General features: G+C 34.5%; 1 protein-coding gene and 1 pseudogene across 2 annotated transcripts in view; both read left to right on the forward strand.

Moving 5' to 3' along the window:
- LOC148945031 (exportin-5-like) overlaps positions 1 to 21,458 on the forward strand; it is a 155,699-nt pseudogene that overhangs the window by 43,028 nt on the left and 91,213 nt on the right. The window lies entirely within an intron of this gene.
- LOC148945032 (interferon-induced very large GTPase 1-like) lies at positions 7 to 3,084 on the forward strand. Its single transcript, XM_089098568.1, has one exon. The coding sequence runs from the start codon at positions 105 to 107 to the stop codon at positions 2,676 to 2,678; it is 2,574 nt and encodes an 857-aa protein (XP_088954694.1). The 5' UTR covers positions 7 to 104; the 3' UTR covers positions 2,679 to 3,084.

Raw genomic sequence — 21,458 nt, forward strand, 5'->3', positions numbered from 1 at the left:
GCGCATTATTTAAAAATTTGAGCTCTTTGCTTCCAAACAAAAGAATTTTTGTATTATCTGTTCTGGGAGAGCAAAGCAGTGGAAAGTCAACATTGTTGAATACGATGTTCGGTATTTCTCTTGCAGCCAGTGTAGGTCAGTGTACTAGAGGCCTTACCATGACCCTAGTAAAGACTGCAAACCGAAAAGAGTATGACTACGTGGTTATCTTGGACACAGAAGGTGTACGTTCACCAGAACATAGGGGTATACATGGCTGTGCGAAGCGCGATAATAAGATTGCAACCCTATCTATTTTGCCATCAGATGCTGTCATTCTGGTTATTAAAGGTGAAAATGACAATGCCTTAAAAGAAATACTGCCTATTGTTGCACTTGCGTATAAAGGCTCTAAATTGGCAGAAGAACGAGGAGGCTTGCTTAGCTGTAAAATTTTTGCAGCTTATAATCAGGTGAAGTGTCATCAAGAAAACAAAAGCAAACTTCTGAATATTTTTACACAACTATCAGTAACACTTGTTGAATCTTTTGCACAAGCAAATTCACTAGGAGATTTAGATATGCATACGTCCATCAGCTTTCCAAAGATGTTCAGCAATGAACAAGACATACGTGTATTTGGATGCAACACAAAAGGGGATCCACCTAATGACATCCCAAATGAAGAGTTTAGCCTGCAAATTATTGATTTTCGAGAGTATATCCATGAGCAGGTTGTTAGACAGTCTGGGTGGAGTGCTCGAAAAATTGAAAGTCTGGATAATTATTTGTTCTTGGTTTGGGAGTGCTTGAACAACTCTAATTTTGACTTGTCTTTTGAAACGGTCATCGAGAGACACGTGTACTCTGAAATAGAGCGAATTTATCAGACCCTAAGAAGATCATATATCCTGAAATATGAAGAGCAATACGATTTATTAAAGGACATATATAAGAAAGAAAGTTCTTCGAAAACAGAAGAGCTGATGACTTTTAGAAAAATAAATGATGCGGTTGAAGATCTTGATGTGAAGATGAAGCCCCATACTGAAAAATTTGAAGAAGAGGTATACAGAATTTTTGAACAAAAAGAGAACCAAAAGTGGAAAACTGAATACACCAGAAAGGTGGAAGACACTATCTCCCGTCAAACAGGTCAATGGCGTGATAAACTAGAAGTATTCTTGAAGAATCTACTTTTGTTTGACGTAAAGGTTGGTGAATATGAAAAAGAAATGAGAGACAAAATAATAGAAGAATTTAAAATGAAGAGTCTCAAAGACAAATCAAGACAGCAATTGATAGCAATGTTTGACACATATTTTGATAATATTCTACAAAAAGTAAATAAAGAAAACCCTCCAATGGATGTCAGAAATACCGTTCTAAAGGCTTACATGAATAATCACACGATTGAGGCATTAGGAATTGACCTCTTATCTCACGAGGAAACTAATATTGGGCAAAATAGACCGATCTGGAAGAGATTATGGGAAGATGGACTCAAGAAAACTTTTGAAAGCATATATGATGAATATATGAAATGGCTTTCTCAGAGTGAAAGCAATGAAGATCGAATTGAAAAAAACCTTTTTCGTATAATAGTCAGTATCACAACCGGAAAGAAATACTATTCTGATGCAGCTGTACATGATGTAATTGGTGAGGTTGAAAAATATCTTCGACGTGAGAACAAAAAAATTACCAAAGAAAAAAGGAAAAAAGTTCATAGAGATGCGTACGAGATATTAGTAGTTTTCTTTTTAGAAATTCAAGGAAAGTGGGAGGAGGAGAATTCAGTTTACAAGCGTTTCCTTTCAATGAAAAAGGTCATGCAAGGGTTTTGTCTTGACATCGCAAGTGGTTTGGATGAAGTGGACTTAATGGCATCAAGGCTTGAGGATTATTTTTCAAGACACTCTTTTGAAGCTTTTAATAAGGAAGTTCAAGAAAGCGTGATGGCCAAATTAAGAAATAAATGCTGGCCTCAATATACAAAAAATATTCAAGGTCACATGGATTTATTTTTAATTGAGGAAGTTGAGCCAAAAGGTATTGCTGATGTCTTGTGTAAAATAAAAAATCCTAGTGATTTGAAAAGGCTTACGACTTGTAGACTGATTGGCTTTGAAATTGAAGCACTCTCTGAAGATCTAAAATGGGCTAAGTTCCAAGATCAACTTGAAACTTGCTTAAGAAACACGTATCAAGCGGCTCCAAAGGATGAAAAAACGGAATTAAAGTCTTTTCAGTTTCATCAGCTTTTCAATTCACTAAAAATATTTAAGAGCACACATATTGCCGACGAATTGACAAAAGAAATGAATACTTACGGCTGGACAGAGTTGGACAAATTGTCTGTTCATTTTGAGCAGCGACATATTGATGCCATGATCAACATAATTTCCCAGTCTTATACAACCTTGGATAAAGACCATATTATGAACAATGTTTACATACAACTTCAGGACAATATTCATTTTGAAGCGGCTTTTTGCAAAGCATGTCAAGAGCCATGTCCTCTTTGTAATAGTCCCTGCCTTCTGGAAGTGTCTCACAACGGTTCTCATGACACTTATCATCAGCCAGACGGTCTAGTTGGTTGGCGTTATTCCAAAAAAGGGAATAAACTAAGTGCCATGGGTTGTAATACGACTGCTCTTGATCTTTCTTTCACACTAAATAATGGAGAGAAATGAAAATATGCAGACTTCTCAAAGAAATTCACTAATTGGATGCAGCCTGATAGAACTAAGCCTGTTTCAGGTTATAGGGAATACTTAATACGTTTGTATAACAAAGAAATTGCAGCTTACTGTTTGGCAAATCCGTCTGATATATCAGACATTGCTGAAAGTTTTGAAGCTGTTATAAACAAACTTTAAAGAAAGGTTGACTTCCGTATGGATTTTCCTAATAAACCCTGATGAAAAAAGGCAGCTGTGCACCTTGAAGCTTGAAGAGCCCTTGTGACACCAAGGTGGTTTTTGTCACGTCAATATTAGAGTATACATTCAAGCAACCTCTGCTTTTGTGTTGTGTTTGAATAAATTAAATGCACTAATATTCCATGTGACTACTGTTTTGATTAAACATTTCTATACTAAAAAAAAAAACATTTCTATACTTATTTTTTAGAAGGGATTGGTTTGATCCCAAAAACCAGCAGCTTTAGGAGTTTTAATTAGACGATAAAACTATATGCATGCAGGATTTCAAAAGGGCACATAAGCACTATCATAGGCAGCATCACTATAATAGCTAAAAAATATCATTTAAAATTTTGATGATATTTCCATTGAAAAGCGTAATTTCAATCGATAAATGAAACTCAAAACAAACAGAAATTACAATAACTAGGAGTCAATGTCAAAACGAGCAAAAATTAACTTTAGTACGGCTGATAACCCCCATGCTTTCTCAAGACCAGAACATAATTGGCGCTTTACAGAAAACAAAACACGTTTTAAATGTTTTCACATTTTTTAATTTCGTATATAAAAATTTATTTCAGTTCGTTTTGAGTTTCATTTATTTATTGATAGTGATTTGTCGTAGTTTTACGCTTGGAAGATTATTTGACTTAATTTCCGGTCATTTTTGGCTTAATGGAGCTCTTTACCTTCCTTTGAAAAACTTGTTTTGTGGGAAAGTTTTTTTTAATTGATTAAAGTAAATAACCCATTCAAACTCAAATGGAGCAGGAACTAAGATAAGTAGGGCTGACGCCACCTTGCCTTTCAAAGACCAGCACAAAATTTGCTCTTAATTGAGAACAAAATACTGTTTGAATATTTTATGATTTCAAATTAGCTGATGGTATCTAGAAGTTATATTCGGCTCCAGTCCTAATCATTTTAGTTTCTGCTCGTTTTGAGTTTGACTAATTTACTGTAATTTATGCTAGTTTTGGGTTTCATTTACTTAATTGATGGTAATTTGTGGTGGTTTCACGCTTGGAAGTTTATTTGACTTTTATTCAGAACTGCAAAATTAACCCATTTTCCTCTGATGTTTATTCTATATCTTTTTGGCTCAAAAAGATTATTGAAATTTAATTGAAATGGATCCAGTATAGAGAAATATCGGTACTGTTGTATTAGCTGTAAAACACGCGAGCCAGCCACTCGAGAAAAGCAAAGATGAAGTAGGTGTTACCCGGTGATATCCTATCTAACGCTGTATAAACAAGGGGTTTCTCACTACGGGAAATATATTCAAACTTTAGTTATTTGGGTTTTAGGGGAAAAAGGTGCCTAGATTAGGTATTCAATACAAGGGCACCCGCAGAATATTTTCCAGGAGGGTGGGGGGCAGATACCAGAAGAGATTGGAGGAGAAATAAATTTTGTGGTAAAGAAAAAATACAAAGAAATATATCGTTGATCAGTTAAGCATTATTTTTGAGTTTTAACCAGTTAGCTAATATGGCAAAATTGCTGACAAGCTATTGTCACTATAGAACCATTGAAAAAGGACAACTTCCGATAACGTCCTGTTCGGCATGTTCATTGCATTAAATACTGTCGATTAAGCAGCTATGGATCTGGGTAAAAGCTGTTGAAAAAGTTCGAGAATATGTCGCATTGAGCCGGTTACATTCTTGAGAAGGGTTTCAAACTATAGATTGGGCTGTGACAATTTATGTATACAATTGTGGGATGATTATGCCATTTTGTTTTAGATTCTTTAATTCGGTTATAATTTTATTCGCAAATTTTTTGTGGCTTTTCTGTAAATAGTAAAATCCAGTTTATCAATGCTACGAATAATTAATACACCCAGAAACGGGAATTTATTTGCATTTTCAATTTCTAAGGTAAATTGTAAATTTCGGTCATATGTATTAAGGTGATCTAGAAAGCCCCTAAGTTCACTTTCTCCATAATTCAAGAGCGATATTACATCATTCATATAACGCCCCCAATAGATATGTTTAAAAAAATATGAATTTAAGGCCAAATTTTCTAGGTGTTCTACATAAATGCTCGCTAATAACCCGGCTAGCGGTGCTCCCATTGGAAGACATTTTTTGGTGCTAAAAAGAATTACGGAACTGAAAATACATTGAATACTTATTACAAATTTTGACTAGGTACATTAAAACCACGCAATCTATTCCTGTTGTTGAATCTTCAATTAAATGTTAGTTTTCTTCTATTTTATTTTTAATACCTGCTCAGATATTGCTACATCAATATTTGTGTACATAGAAACTAATATTCCATTTGATTACTGTTTTGATAAAAAAAAAAAAAAAATTTTATACTTCATTTTTAAAAGGGATTGGTTTGATCCCTAAAACCAGCAGCTTTTCTTTCGAAGCAAGAGGGAACGAAATAAAATTATTTTAAGAAACATATACGCAAAGTTTTGTTCTATTTTGTCGAAAAATTTTCTTTCTCAGCGTGTCCAAGAAAGTGTTTAGTTTTAAAGCCCATTTGCCTTAAAATAGGTAAATCTAGAGGACATATGAGACATTTTTGAAAGTCTTGGAGTTGTCACAAACGAAACTTAAAAAAAGATTGACTTCCATAAGGATTTCCCTTGCAAACCCTGATGAAAAAAAGCAACTATGTACCTAGAAGCTTAAAAACCCCTTGTGACATCAAAGTGGTTTTTGTCATATCAATATTAGAGCTTATCTCCAAACAACCTCTGCTTTTGTATGTTTTTTGAATAGCTATAGTACAGTCCTCTTTCCTTTGACTACTGTTTTGATTAAAAAAAAAAAAAAAAAACATTTCTATAATTAATTTTTAAAAGGGATTGGTTTGATCCCTAAAACCAGCAGCTTTTATTTCGAAGCAAGAGGGAACAAAATAAAATTATTTTAATAAACATATACGCAAAGTTTTGTTCTATTTTGTCGAAAAATTTTCTTTCTCAGCGTGTCCAAGAAAGTGTTTAGTTTTAAAGCCCCTTTGCCTTAAAATAGGTAAATCTAGAGGACATATGAGACATTTTTGAAAGTCTTGGAGTTGTCACAAACGAAATTTAAAAAAAGATTGACTTCCATAAGGATTTCCCTTGCAAACCCTGATGAAAAAAGACAGCTATGTACCTAGAAGCTTGAAAAGCCCTTGTGACATCAAGGTGGTTTTTGTCATATCAATATTAGAGCTATATCATCCAAACAACCTCTGCTTTTGTATGTGTATTTGAATAAGCTATAGTACACTCCTCTTTCCTTTGAATACTTTTTTTATTAAAAAAAAAAAAAAAAAACATTTCTATACTTAATTTTTAAAAGGGATTGGTTTGATCCCTAAAACCAGCAGGTTTTCTTTCGAAGCAAGAGGGAACAAAATAAGATTATTTTAAGAAACATATACGCAAAGTTTTGTTCTATTTTGTCAAAAAATTTCCTTTCTCAGCGTGTCCAAGAAAGTGTTTAGTTTTAAAGCCCATTTGCCTTAAAATAGGTAAATCTAGAAGACATATGAGATATTTTTGAAAGTCTTGGAGTTGTCACAAACGAAATTTAAAAAAAGATTGACTTCCATAAGGATTTCCCTTGCAAACCCTGATGAAAAAAAGCAACTATGTACCTAGAAGCTTAAAAACCCCTTGTGACATCAAAGTGGTTTTTGTCATTTCAATACTAGAGCTTATCTCCAAACAACCTCTGTTTTTGTATTGTTTTTGAATAGCTATAGTACACTCCTCTTTCCTTTGACTACTGGTTTGATTTAAAATAAAATTAATGTAGTTTATTTTAAAAGGGATTGGTTTCAAACCAAAAACCAGCAGAAGCTTGAAAAACCCTTATAAAATGATGGTGATTTTGTTTGATATAAATATTAAAAGGTTTCCTCCAAATAACTTCTGCTTTTGTTGTGTATTTGTGTAGTTTTACTAAACTAATAATAATAATAATAATAATTTATTTATTACCCACTATAAAAAAGAAGCGGAGTACATAAAAAAAAATAAAAACAAATAACTAATAAAAAACCTCTATAAAAAAACAAACTCTCACATTTAACAATTATTTAATAAGACGACGTAAATTATGATGCGCAGTAAGACCTGCAGACAACGACAGCTTTCCCGCAATCACAGTAACTTTTTCCCGTAAATCAGGGAGGCCGAATCACGATATTAGATGCCGGTACCGGAACCATGGAAGGAGGCACAAAAGGTACCGAGAAAATTTAAAATAACAAATCCAGAGATAATTCAGATCTTTAGGCTTCAGAATTAGAAGAAAACCAGATAAAAAAAGAATAGAATGATCGCAAAAAGAAGAATATAATTTCCCAAGCGCTTTTCTATCGTACCTCCCTCTATTTGCAAAAATTTTTGAATATCCTATCTGAATTTTTTTTTTTTTGTATTAGAAACTGTCAGAGCCTGAAGTATTTGAGATTATTAGTAATGTGAAGACCAAGCCACTGAAAAGAAGAGACACAGGGAATAGAGAAAAAAACACAATTAAGAGGGAGACTGGCACTGGAATTAAATGAAATATGTTCGCCCTTATCAACATTCAACATAAACCCAATCCGTCTGAACTGGTTTGAGATCCAGCTGACAGAATGTGAGAGTGTAGTCCTAGAACGACTGACAAGGAGAACATGGTCCGCATAAGCAAGATACGAGACATCAACTCCATCAGAAATGAAAGTCGAAGGCAAGGATGGAAGAATAGGAGCAATACATAACTTAAAAAAAGTTGGAGAAAGCACACCACCCTGACGGACCCCACGCCGAAGAAACACCCTTGAATCAGAAACTAATCCATTACATTTTACCCGAATAAAAGAATTCGAATACCATTACCGTAACAAAACAACAATAGAAAGGTTAATATTGTTGGAAAAAAGGGAATAAATTGCATGTGAGTGGACTATACTAACGAAAGATTTTGAAAGATCAAGAGCACAGATAGGAAGAGGAGATTTATCATTAATAGATTGCAAACAGGAGAGGACCAAGAACACGATGAGCGTGCTGAGATCCAAGCCTTTTTTGAAAGCCAAATTGGTTTGCACTAAAAATAATATTTTCCGAAATGAAAGGGAGAAGAATATATTCAAAAACTTTGCTAAGAGTGCACGAAACAGTAATTGGTCGATAAGAACTACACTCTGACGAAGTTTTTCCACGCTTCAAAACCGAGGTGACTGTGCCACAGAGAAAGCTGTCGGGAACCATAGAAGTAGATAAACACATCTGAAACAGTAGCTGAAGATGATCTATCAAAGTTGGGCAACCTACTTTTAGATGATAAGACGAAATTCCGTCTTGATCAACAGAGCTAGATTGCATATTCTTAATAGCTTGACCAATATCAACAGTAGAAACTGGTAATACATTACTCTGAGAAATATGATTAGGCAAACACGACTCAAGAAGGTTACTAAAAAGCTTTTCAACTTCCCGGTTCACCTTGCCGAAAATATCATTATAATAGGACACCCAAGTATGAAATGCTATAGGACTTTCAGAAAAATCACTACTAAGCTTATCCGAATTCAGAACATGAAACCACTCCTTTCCCGACACAGAAAAATAAAAACCAGATAACCTAGACTGCCGTAAACCTTTTTTATAAACAAGCTTGGTACGTTACTACAGATCAAAGACAATTTCTTGATTTGGCCGACTGCAACATACCTTTAATTCTAGCCAAAAACTTATCTTTATTCTTTACAAATTCTAATTCTGGTCTCAAAACCCATTCTGACTTTCTAGTTTTAGCTTTAACCTTTTCTAGAGGAACAACTTTGGTCTCTGCTTATCTTAAGCACTAAATTGATTTATCAAAATAATCATTTAGAGACTGCTTATCATTTGAGAAACGGTCTGTAACTTGAAGCAAATGGTAAGGAGCTTTTATAGAACCCAATAACGCGGACAACGTAGTAATATAAAGTACAAAATTAGCTCTATTCCAGTTATTCCTGTAAAACCACTTGGAACTTTGTGTAAATGGTCTACAGATTTATAAAAATGCATTGCTTCACATAATTTTAAAAGGGATATGTTTGACCCAAAAAGCAGCAGCTTGTCTCTTCGAGCAAGGGACAACAAAATAAAATTATTTTGCGAAACGTTTACTCAAAGTTTTTGTTCTATTTTGGCAATAAAGTTTCTTTTTGTGCATGTCCAAGAATTTGTTAATTTTATTAAGTCCCAAGCCTTCAAACACGGCTGATTTTTTCATTACCTACTGCACAGGCATAAATGGGATTGTCAGTTTGTGTTTTATCTGTTGAAGAGAAAACACGTTCAGCTTCCATCCTCTGCGCTAGTTTTATTCAGTAAGATATCCCCTGGAAACTATAAATTCCTCTTCTTCTTCCTCTCAAATTTAAAAAACAACAAGTTTTTTCAACTGAAAGTAAGGAGCAACATCAAAACTTGAAAGGATCAGAAATTATTACGTATACAATGTGGGTTGGCTCCTCCTCAACACCTCGCTCTTTACGATAAAGTTTAAATTTTGTGCCAATTCTTTAAAAACAACTCCTGAAACACAAGGGTCGTTTAAGGACAATAAGTAACTTTTTTAAAGTGGCGAAAAACTGTAGCGTGAAGAGCGATGTATTTAGGTGGGAACTCCCCACCCATTTATGTAATAGTCATGGGCGCCCATAGGCTGAATTTTAGGGGGGGGGGGGAGCGTACCTGGTCTAATCGGAACTTCGTTTTGAGTTTATAGGTATATCAAACTAACAATCCACAGTCATTTTTTTCTCTTTTTTTTCAGTAAAGCCTAAGTTATGTTCTGGTCTTGAGAAGGCATGGGGGTTGTCAGCCCTAGTAATGTTAGTGCTTGGAAGGGGATTTTGAAGAAACCAAAGGGGTTATGCGCATACTGCTACTAATGCTGCTACAGCTATTGCTACTGTGCAATCTAAGGATATTAAGGTGAAACTTTTAAGGAATTAAACAAAAAAAAAAAAAGTTTTTTTAAATGAAAGTAAGGAGCAACATTAAAACTTAAAACGAACAGAAATTATTCCGTATATGAAAGGGACTGTCCCCTCCTCAACGCCTTGCTCTTTACGATAAAGTTTTTTATTGTTTAACAAAAATAGAGTTGTGAGAAAGTCCAACTTTAGCGTAAAGAGCAAGGCGTTGAGGAGGGACAGCCCCTTTCATATACGGAATAATTTATGTTCGTTTTAAGTTTTAATGTCACTCCTTACTTTCAGTTAAAAAAACTTGTTTTTTTTAATTTAATTTTTGAACGTTTTTGAATAAATGAAGGTTTTGATCTTGATTCACAGTGCATGAATAATTAAAACAAAATTTTCATATTAATTTACTTTTATTTGGTTAAATGGCTTTCTCGAAACTTGTTTCACTTTATTTACGAACGTTTTTATTAGTAATAAATATACGTAACTTACGAATTAACTTACGTAACGAACTTCTATATTCATATATTTTTAATACATATATTAGGGGGTTCGTCCCCTAGTCAATACCTTGCTCTTTAAGTAAAAGTTCAAATTTTGTTCCAATTCCTTAAAAATGACCGCTTAATCACAAAGGCCGTTAATTAGAATAAATAGCTCTTATTAAAGTACTAAAAAATCTCTGGCTTACAGAATGAGGTATTGACTAGCGGGTGAACCCAATCATATATGTAATATTTTCTGTTCGTTTAAAGTTTTGATGTTGCTGCTGTTGCAGTTGAAAAACTTGTTTTTTTATAATTAATTTCTGATCTTTTTTTAAATAATGCTGGGAAGTCCAGCGTCCCCTTCATAGCAATGTCCCTTCCCCCATGAAAACTTCCTTCATGGAAAGATCCTCCTACATAACCCCCGACCCCAGGCACGTACGCAGGAATTTGTTTCGGGGGGGCCCAATTTGTTTCGGGGGGGGGCAAATCCTTCAAACCCATTATTCTGTGAGAAAAATCAGAAAATTATGGGAAAATGAAAAAAATCGTGATATTTCGGGGAGCGCCAGGGCCTGGAGGCCCCCCCTCCGTACGTCTCTGCCCAACCTCCCCCCCACTACCAGGAAAAATCTCCCCTGAAAACGTCTGTACTGTATACTTCCCAATAACCAATACTATATGTTAACATTGGGTAAAGTTCATAGCTTTCAGCCCTCCTCCTGGGAGATTCGGGGGATTAAGTCATCCTAAAAGACATTGTTATAATATTTTCGACCATGCTGGACAAAATGGCTATCTAGAAATTTTGGCCAAGTGACTTTGGGAAAACAATGAGCTTGGGAGGGGGCTTAGTTGCCCTCCATTTTTTTTGGTCACTTAAAAAGGGCACTAGAACTTTTAATTTCCATTCCAATGAGCCCTCCAACGATATTCTAGGACTACTGGGTCGATACGATCACCCATGGGGAAAAAAAAAAATAAAATAAACACGCACCCGTGATCTTTCTTCTGGCAAAAAATGCAAAATTCCACATTTTTATAGATAGGAGCTTGAAACCTCTACAGTAGGGTTCTCTGATACGCGGAATATGCTGGTGTGATTTTCATTCCGGTTCTATAACTTGTAGGGGGTCTTCCCCCTTTTTTCGAAAATCAGCCAAATTTTCTCAGGCGCTTAACTTTTGAGAGGTAGGATTAAACTTGATGAAACTTATATATTTGAAATCAGCATTAAAATCCTATTCTTTTGATGTATCTATTTGTATCAACATACCGTTTTCTAGAGTTTCGGTTACCATTGAGCCGGGTCCCAATAACCAATAGTACATGTTAACATTGGGTAAAGTTCATAACTTTCAGCCCTCCTCCTGGGGGCTTCGAGGGGTTAAGTCATCTTAAAAGACATAGTTATAATATTTTAGACCATGCTGAACAAAATGGCTATCTCAAAATTTTGATCAGATGACTTTGGGAAAAAATGAGCGTGGGAGGGGGCCTAGTTGCCCTCCATTTTTCTGGTCACTTAAAAAGGGCACTAGAAATTTAATTTCCGCTCCAATGAGCCCTCCCACGATATTCTAGGACCACTGGGTCGATACGATCACCCCTGGGAAAAAAACAAACAAAAAAATAAACACGCATTCGTGATCTTTCTTCTGGCAAAAAATGGAAAATTCCACATTTTTGTAGATAGGAGCTTGAAACCTCTACAGTCGGGTTCTCTGATACGTTGAATATGATGGTGTGATTTTTATTAAGGTTGTATAACTTTTAGGGGGTCTTTCCCCCTTTTTTCGAAAATCAGCCAAATTTTCTCAGGCGCGTAAATGGAAAATTCCACATTTTTGTAGATAGGAGCTTGAAACCTCTACAGTAGGGTTCTCTGTATGATGGTGTGATTTTCATTAAGGCTGTATAATTTTTAGGGGGTCTTTCCCCCTTTTTTCGAAAATCAGCCAAATTTTCTCAGGCGTGTAACTTTTTATATGTAAAATTAACCTTGATTAAACTTATATATTTGAAATCAGAATTAAAATCTGATTCTTTTGATGTATCTATTGGTATCAAAATTCCGTTTTTTAGAGTTTCGGTTACCATTGAGCCGGGTCGCTCCTTACTTACAGTTCGTTACCCCGAACTGTTTGATATTTAGGTAGAAGTTGAAATAAATAAAAACAAACTTTGATCATGTGGACTTTCAAAAAGGTGACAAAGCAATATATGAAGAAGACCTAATTAAGTTAGACCTTTAAGGGTAAGTCTTGGGAGACTTTGAACTAGCCAGAAGGCACTATGTGTATACTTTTAATACTACCACCACAGTTACTGTAACTAACAACGCTAAGGGTATTAAAGTGAAACTTTTAGGGAAAGTTTAGGAGGAGTTTCAATTAGACGATAAAACTGTATGCATAAAACAGGTTTCAATCAGACGATAAAACAGGTTTTCAAAAGGGCATATAAGCAATATCATAGGCAGCACCACTCTATAATAGCTAGAAATATCATTGAAAATTTCGATGATATTTCCATTGAAAATCGCAATTTCAATTGATAAACGAAAGTCAAAACAAACATTAATTACAATAACTAGGAGTCAATGTCAAAACGAGCAAAAATTAACTTTATTACGGCTGATAACCCCCATGCTTTCTCAAGACCAGAACATAATTTGCGCTTTACAGAAAACAAAACACGTTTTAAATTTTTTCACCTTTTTTAATTTCATATATAAAAATTTATCAAAAGTTTGAAGAATAAATATCAGTATATGTCAATTAAACTGACAATCCACGATCTTTCGTTTTTTTTTTCCATCAGTAAAGCGCAAATTATGTTCTGGTCTTGAGAAAGAATGCCGGTTGTCAGCCGTACTAATGTTAATTTTTGCTCGTTTTGAGATTGACTCGCTGTTTATTGTAATTTTAGTTCGTTTTGAGTTTCATTTATTTATTGATAGTCATTTGTGGTAGTTTTACGCTTGGAAGATTATTTGACTTTATTTCCGGTCATTTTTGGCTTAATGGAGCTCTTTACTTTTCCTTGGAAAATTTGTTCTGTGGGAAAGTTTTTTTTTTAATTAATTAAAATAAATAACCCATTCAAACTCAAATGGAGGGGGAACTAAGATAAGTAGGGCTGACGCCACCTTGCTTTTCAAAGGCCAGCACAAAACTTGCTCTTAATTGAGAATAAAATACTGTTTGAATGTTTTATGATTTCAAATTAGCTGATGGTATTTAGAAGTTATATGTGGCTCCAGTCCTAATCATTTTAGTTTCTTCTCGTTTTGAGTTTGACTCTGTTATTAATTGTAATTTATGCTAGTTTTGGGTTTCATTTACTTATTGATGGTAATTTGTGGTGGTTTCACGCTTGGAAATTTATTTGACTTTTATTCAGAACTGCAAAATTAACCCATTTTCCTCTGATGTTTATTCTATATCTTTTTGGCTCAAAAAGATTATTAAAAATTAATTGAAATGGATCCAGTATAGAGAATTATTGGTACTGCTCTATTAGCTGTAAAACATGCGAGCCAGCCACTCGAGAAAAGCAAAGATGAAGTAAGCGTTACCCGGTGATATCCTATCTGACGCTGTATAAACAAGGGGTTTCTCCCTACGGGAAATATATTCAAACTTTAGTTTTTTGGGTTTTAGGGGGGAAAAGGTATATAGGTTAGGTTAGGTATTCAATACAAGGGCGCCCGCAGAATATTTTCCAGGACGGGGGGCCAGATACAAGAATAGCGGAGATTGGAGGAGAAATAAATTTTGTGGTGAAAAAATACAAAGAAGTATATAGTAGATCAGTTAAGTATAATTTTTGAGTTTTAACCAGTTAGATACTATGTCAAACTCGTTGACAAGCTATTGTCACTATAGAACGATTAAAAAAAGGCAACTTTTCGATAATGCCTTGTTCGGCCTGTTCATTGCATTAAATACAGTCGATTAAGCAGCTATGGATCTGGGAAAAGCTTTTGCAAAAGTTCGAAAATGTGTCGTATTGAGCCGGTTGCAATCTTGAGAAGGATTTCAAACTGTAGATTGGACTGTGACAATATTTCCTATGGCCGTATGTTTGGCTTTAAAATACACTTATCTATCTATCTGTCTAATGTGCAGAATAATTGTACCAAACACACTTTGCACGCCAGGTGCTTCAACTACTTGGAATGTGGTCCGTATAATACGGAAGTTCCTAGCCCCTTGCACCTGTTTCTAGGCAAAAATTCCTGCGTTGTTTCTGAAAAAACCCTCTGACGTCACGACAGCCATAGGGAAATAGCATAGGATTTCTACGGCATGCTCTCAGACGTCACGGCAGCCATAGGGAAATTAACGTTGGATTTTAAACGGAGCCCTCTGACGTCCCACCCTCGCACCTGTCCCCAGCTGGCAAGATTTCCATTTTAGGCAAGAGTGCAATGACCTTGGCAAGAGTTCAATGGTTGGGTTCAGATTCAATGGAAGAGTTCAATTTCAGTTTTATATTTTATGTTTACTTGGAATGTGGCCCTTATAATACACAAGTTTTGATAACTGAAGCTCCTAACCCCTCACACGTGTTTCTAGCGCATACCCTCTGAGTTCACGGTGCACACCCCCGTTTCAAGCGCATGTTACACCATGCGACACACCCTCGTCTCTAGATAAGTGAAGCTACCAGCCCCTCAAACCTACATAGTGCAGTCACCTGTTCTATTAGAGGGAATACAGTTGGCCCGACTCCGTGACATACCCCTCTCGACTCTAATGACGTCATACGACTTACCCCATTTCAAACATACAGGTCTAATATGCTTAACGCAATTTTGCGTAACCCTACCACAGGAACCCATGGGGGGAATCCCCACTTGTAGCTCACACCTTACGTAATGATTGCGCAACAGTGTCACGTGATACTTTTTTTATTCACTTAATTAATATATATATATATATATATATATATATATATATATATATATATATATATATATATATATATATATATATATATATATATATATATATATATATATATATTAATGATAGGCTTAAGGCACCTCAAGGGCAACGGCTTCAAAATGCAAGTTGTGTCCCTATAAATAACTGCTCTTGTCTGAAATATCCTTTTTATCAAAGATGTACTTCTATAAAAAAAAAAAAATTCATATGTAGTTAATGGCGGAAATTAAAGTTTCTGAGCGCTATAATAAATTTGAGAAACTTCCAAACACCTTTTTTAAGCAAAACCTACTTATTTTGTATTATATACATTTTATATAAGAAGTGACTTAAATTTCAAAGCTGCCCGCTTGTCTTCTTAAAGGTTGAAGGACTGGATAGAATGCTCAACAATCAACAATTTTTCCCCCCAGCGATAGTTTACCTAATTCGCACTTATCACGCTTTTTGTTTGCAAAGCGAGTCTTTACCAATTTGAATTCTAGTTTTATTCAAGATTTGAATGTTTACAACTTGTGATACGAGCCTCCTCCCTCCCCCAGAAAGACTTTTATGTAGCAAAAGCTTTTCTGTGCAGGAATTTCTATTATAAATTATAAAATTGTGCATGCCATTCTACAGTGCTTGGAAAGAGTGATTTTTACCCTTAAAGTCACTCTCTTCCTTCCTCTTAGGCTCATGAATACCAAATTGACAGACAAAATTCTGACAAGGCTTCTTTTTAAATTATTCACTTGCAACGCCCTATATAGGATGATTAATTGGCCATTATTTACCAGTTCCAAGCCAGATGATACGGTTGTTTGATAGTTTGGCACAATAAAGAAAGCTCCAAGTTGAGCACTTTCTACATCATAAATAGATTCTTCCACGGAAAAAGGTTAACTCATTGTATTTGTTCAAATAAAACCCCTTTAAATGCAGAGGATTAAATTGAAATTACCTTGAATTTTAGGCGCAGGACGACTATTATAATCCATAAATCTATTTCTAAAATACCTATTCAGATCTGAAAAGTCTCTTTGTTAGAAATTTTTGGCGATTTTAGTTTTCTCTTTGCTTATTTATAATCACATAAATCTCTTTTCTGACTACCCTTTGTTTAGCCTTTTGTCGTTTAAGTGCTGATTTAAGTTTGTGTTTTTTTCTCCTGTTTTATAGATCCATCTTTCTTGATTTAGAGAGATTGTCGTTCTAATGATTCTAAAAAATATTTTCTCTCTCGTTGTCCCTTTTTCTTTTTATCTTGACAAATTTTGAAAAGAACATATACTGCTCTTTGGACCTTCAATTTTGATCTAGTTTGAGTAAAAGGGTGCTATTGTCATTTCGTCTTAATATACAGCACAATTTCGAGGGTTTATAACATAAGTCGAGTGGGTGGATTGTTGCTAATATATTAGTTTCTTTAAAGCATATATTTGTTCAGCAATAGCTTAACGATCTCTATTTTGGTTGTTCATATGCAAGAATTCGGATTTTAATAAAAACTACCATATATTTTCTTTTGCTTTTAGTGTTTGCTTGATTTAACCGGCTTTAAATTAGTGTACCTTCCTTCTCTTTAGATATTTCATGTTCAAATACCTGTCATATTGCTCTTTTTGAATGCAAAAAAAATGGCAAAGCTCCAAAATTATAAAAATTGGTCTGAATTATGTTTTGGAGTTTACCAATATTACTTTTTTCCTCTTTTTGGTACCTGGAAGCAAATTGAGACAGAATAAGGTCTCTTTTACATTAGTGTCTCTTCCCCACTTACAGTTTGAGCTACCTAGAGTTGGACTATCCGCCGTTCTAATAGTCTAAAATAGGGCTTTCCATACTTCTGATTATATCTGTGGCTTGGGTTGTACCTTATCGCTGCTGATGGAAATAGCTAGTACTATCCTAGATAAAAATATGTTGAAATTTAAAATTGTTTTTCACAAAATTGGATCGGTAAATTGTTACGACGGATTGAGTAGGTATCCTCAAAAACAAAGGCAAGATTGAACAATGTCATGGCAGCAAAACTTCAAACGGAAAAAAAAAACACTTTTGTGTAAGAGAGTCCTGAAGGCTCGACCTGGGAACAATGATAATTTTAAAAAGAAGAAAATGTGGACGTTTTAGGGTTTTATTTGAGGGCGTTGTAATAAAGAATATTTGTTTATATTGGCTTTGGCTTTTTTGGGAGGGGGTGGGGAGCAAATTTTTGAAACTCCTTCTCCTTCGGCCTCACTACTTAGGTATGACGTGCGGCCGTACGGATTCAAGACTAATCCTCTGCAAAAAAGTGGTATTTGCATCATGCAGGGTTATCAGCCATGTTTTACGAATGCTTATGTCTGCTTACTCCTAGGTGTCTCCTTTTAATTTTATTCACGTTCATAACACAATATTTACCATTGTTTTCCCATATGACCTTTTAACTTACAAGCTGCTGTTGCTAAATACTTGGTTTCAGCTGGGAATGTCTAAGGTATCTTACAGCCATGCAATTATAGAGAGCATAGTTTGTGTTTGTGCTTGTTTTCAACAAGGAATGAGTTCTCTAGTTGCCAACAAGTTGTTCTGACAACTTTGGATAATTTGGTATCTTTGTGGAGATAGGTGATATAAAAATCTCCATTCTGAAAAATATTAGTGTCTGGAAAGCAGGAAAGTAGAGGTGACCCTAAAGCCCCCACTGCTCACCCCTGCTGCCACCTACAACTTTTTTTTAACACCATATATTGACACGAGAACCACGTGGTTTATGGTTTTTGTCAGTGAGAATTTGAAAAACCATGAATTTTGTCGCATTTATGTATGTTTTCTTGGCTGGTTATGTGTGTGTTGTTCGATTTATTTGATGTTTTTCATGGATGTTTAATGGTTTTTGTCAGTGAGAATTTGAAAAACATGAATTTTGTCACATTTATTTATGTCAACAGCAATTCATGTCTGTTTTATGGTTTTCTCAGTGAGAATGAAAAAACAGAATTTTTCTCACTTGAAAAACCATGAATTTTGTCACATTTATGTCTGTTTTCATGGATGTTTTATGGTTTTTGTCAGTGAGAATTTGAAAAACATGAATTTTGTCACATTTATGTCTGTTTTCATGGATGGTTATGTGTGTTGTTCGATTTATTTGATGTTTTTCATGTCTGTTTTATGGATGATTCAGAAATAGTATTTGATGTTGTTGCTCTAGCCAAATGTTATTACTCTCCCTGAAACAGTTAGATCGCATGTTTTATTCTCATCCAACCAACGAGTCTGATACATCTTCCTTCTCAGTCAATCAGAGACGTGGTTATATATTAGCGGCGCTGGGACTATATGGACCGAGTTTTTTTTATATAGTTTATTACTCTGTGAATAGAATTCAAAGGAGTGAGAAAGAAGAAGAACATTTTGACTTTACTCATTTGGATATATATTTGTGCGTGTGTTGACAATGGAGACGAGTGGAATGTTTACAATATTAGAAGTTGAGAGTGGAGTTGCTGATAATAGTACAAGAGCACCAAACATTGCGGTGGAAATCACGAAAGGATCACGGCTTTGTCTGGAATGGGATGCAGTATATGCAAGATATATGATATCCTTGAGCAAATTTAAAATGGAGGATCAATTATGTTTCGCCGCTAAAGTTGATATAGCACACATGAATAGACTTCAATGTGCTTTAAGTGCATTGGTGAAACATATTTAAGACAATAAACAGTATCGATGATTGTACATGCTCTGTATTTTTGATGTTGTTGTTGTTGTTGTTGTTGTAAATATTCAATAAAATTGTTCCGAAATAGAAAATGTTCTCTTTCTTTTCTGGTCAGGTTAGGGTAACGACTCAGGGTCAGTCTATAGTCAGCAGTCGGAGTGAAAGGACTGAAAAATGAATAAATTTGAGAAAGAGAGAATTAGATCAAATCGAGTGTTTATGGAAAAACATTTGATTTTGGATGATGATTTTCTCGATTTATCTCTTAAATGCAGGATATTCTCTTGTCGGGGAACACTTGACAATATAATGAGGAGTGATTCTCCCCCTGTGGAATATTGTATGAAACTTTTAAAATGTGATTCAAATGCTTATACTCAATTTATTTATATATTAATTTTAACAAAGCAGAATCATATTGTGGATATAATTTTGAAAACATTTACAATGTAATCAATGTAGATGGCTCCCACATCATTCTAAAGAGGTAACGTCACAGAGCTACTCCTCTCTCCCACCATTTCCCTCCACCCTGAATTTATCGAGCGAAGAGGATCAGTTTCGTTTTAGCTGTGAGTGGGTTGACATCTGAAACCGAAAAAATGTTATATATATGTCAAGTGTGCTTGTACAATCTTGGCAGTTGGAATAAATGTGAGACTTGTACAATTATAGATGACTATAGTGAAAAGTGTAAATTATGTAATCCTTGTAAATTACATAGAGGCTATTCGGTAAAAATTAAAGGATGTAATTAATGTCTTGAAGAGGTGTGTGATTCCCACCCTAGAGGGCACCTTTCCTCCAATTGTCATAATGATAAATGTAAGCAGTGGGAAAATACTTACCCCGCTCGGATTGGACAGAATCCTAAACGTGATTTTAGTTTATTTCTACGAGATTGGTATCGTCGAGGATTTAAATTCGTATGGGAAGAGGAATCTGGTCTACGATTCAACTGTTGGGTTAACAATACAATTTGGTTTCTACGTCATCGCTGTGACGACACCACCTACTATGACTATAAACCAAGTGATTTTTATTTTTCTGTGACCGAATGTGATTCATCACTTGAAAACACTGTTTGTTATATTGCTTCAAATAGACAGATTGAAACTCTTGAATTTCATAATATGAATGTAAATAGTATCATTGACTATACAAAGAGATATGACAAGAGTGAAGTTAAATTGTACTGTAGAAAATGTGACCCTGACTTTGCAGTCAATCAAGATCAATATAAAGTGAATCCAAATGATTTACCAACATTAGTGGTTCACGACAGTTGCCAATACCTCGAAGATGAAGAAATATAAAGTGAAGATTTAAATACATTGTTGTATATATATACGAATTTTATTAATAAACAAATTTACAAACAATCTATGTTCAAATATTTACTCCTTTGTAATATCAATATTTATCACTGTTTTTATGTATACTACCTCATTAGGCTATATTATTTGAACCTCATAATCCTCCTCCATTGGTATAATATTTGTTGGAGAGGGTATCTCCTCAGCAAATAAATCCTCGGACCCACTCCTCAACAGATCCCCCTCCACTGGCACAATATTTATGGGAGAGGGTATCTCAGCAGCAAATAAATCTTCACGCACTCGAACTCGCGGGTTATGTATTCGAACCGAGGACCCACTCCCCGAGAGATCCACCGCTCTACATGTACAGAGACGTTCTTCCTCCTCCTCAGGGGTGATCTCGATGCACTCGTTCTCTGCACATGTAGCTAGAAGAAGATTCTCCTCCTCCTCGATAGTGAGCCCCCACTCGCTCCATACATCCTAAAAAGGTTGAGAACACTATGGTCAAAAGCTCTGTGGAAAGGTATAGTCTTCATGAATATACTGAGGGGTGTTCTATAAATGTAATAAAAATTTTTACTTATTTTTTTCATTTTTTATATAATTTTGTTTTTATAAAATTAATAAATTATTCCTATGTGGGTTTTTTTTTTTATTTTATTTTAACTTATTTGCTAAATTTAATTTAAGGTATATAAGAATTTATTATATTTTTTTTCTTTTATAAAAACAGGAAAAAAAAACCTTTCCAAGAACATTTTTTTTAAATTAAAAGTAAATATATATGAAATTATATAAAATAGAGCAGAAATAAAGTTGAATAATTTCTTAAACGTAAATTTTCTGTAAACATAGTTCAAAGTAATCACTCCTAAACATGTTAGTATAGAATACTCAGCCTAGATGGTGGGGGGATCATTCAACGAAAAAACTGTAATAAAATTATTATGTAAATGTTTCTTTTATTATATTAAAAATATTAATATAATAATATTAACCTCAAATAAGATAAATAATATCGAAAATCTAATACAAAACTATTCTATTCGATAATAAAAAATCAATCCCCTAAATTTATTATTAATCCACATCATTATGAAAAAACCTTTGAAACCAAAGTTATAAAAAATTAAAAATTTTCCTTTATT

The sequence above is a fragment of the Artemia sp. Qi Xiang Cuo genome, chromosome 13 (assembly GCF_049724085.1).
Source record: "Artemia sp. Qi Xiang Cuo chromosome 13, ASM4972408v1, whole genome shotgun sequence".
Classification (NCBI taxonomy): domain Eukaryota; kingdom Metazoa; phylum Arthropoda; class Branchiopoda; order Anostraca; family Artemiidae; genus Artemia; species Artemia sp. Qi Xiang Cuo.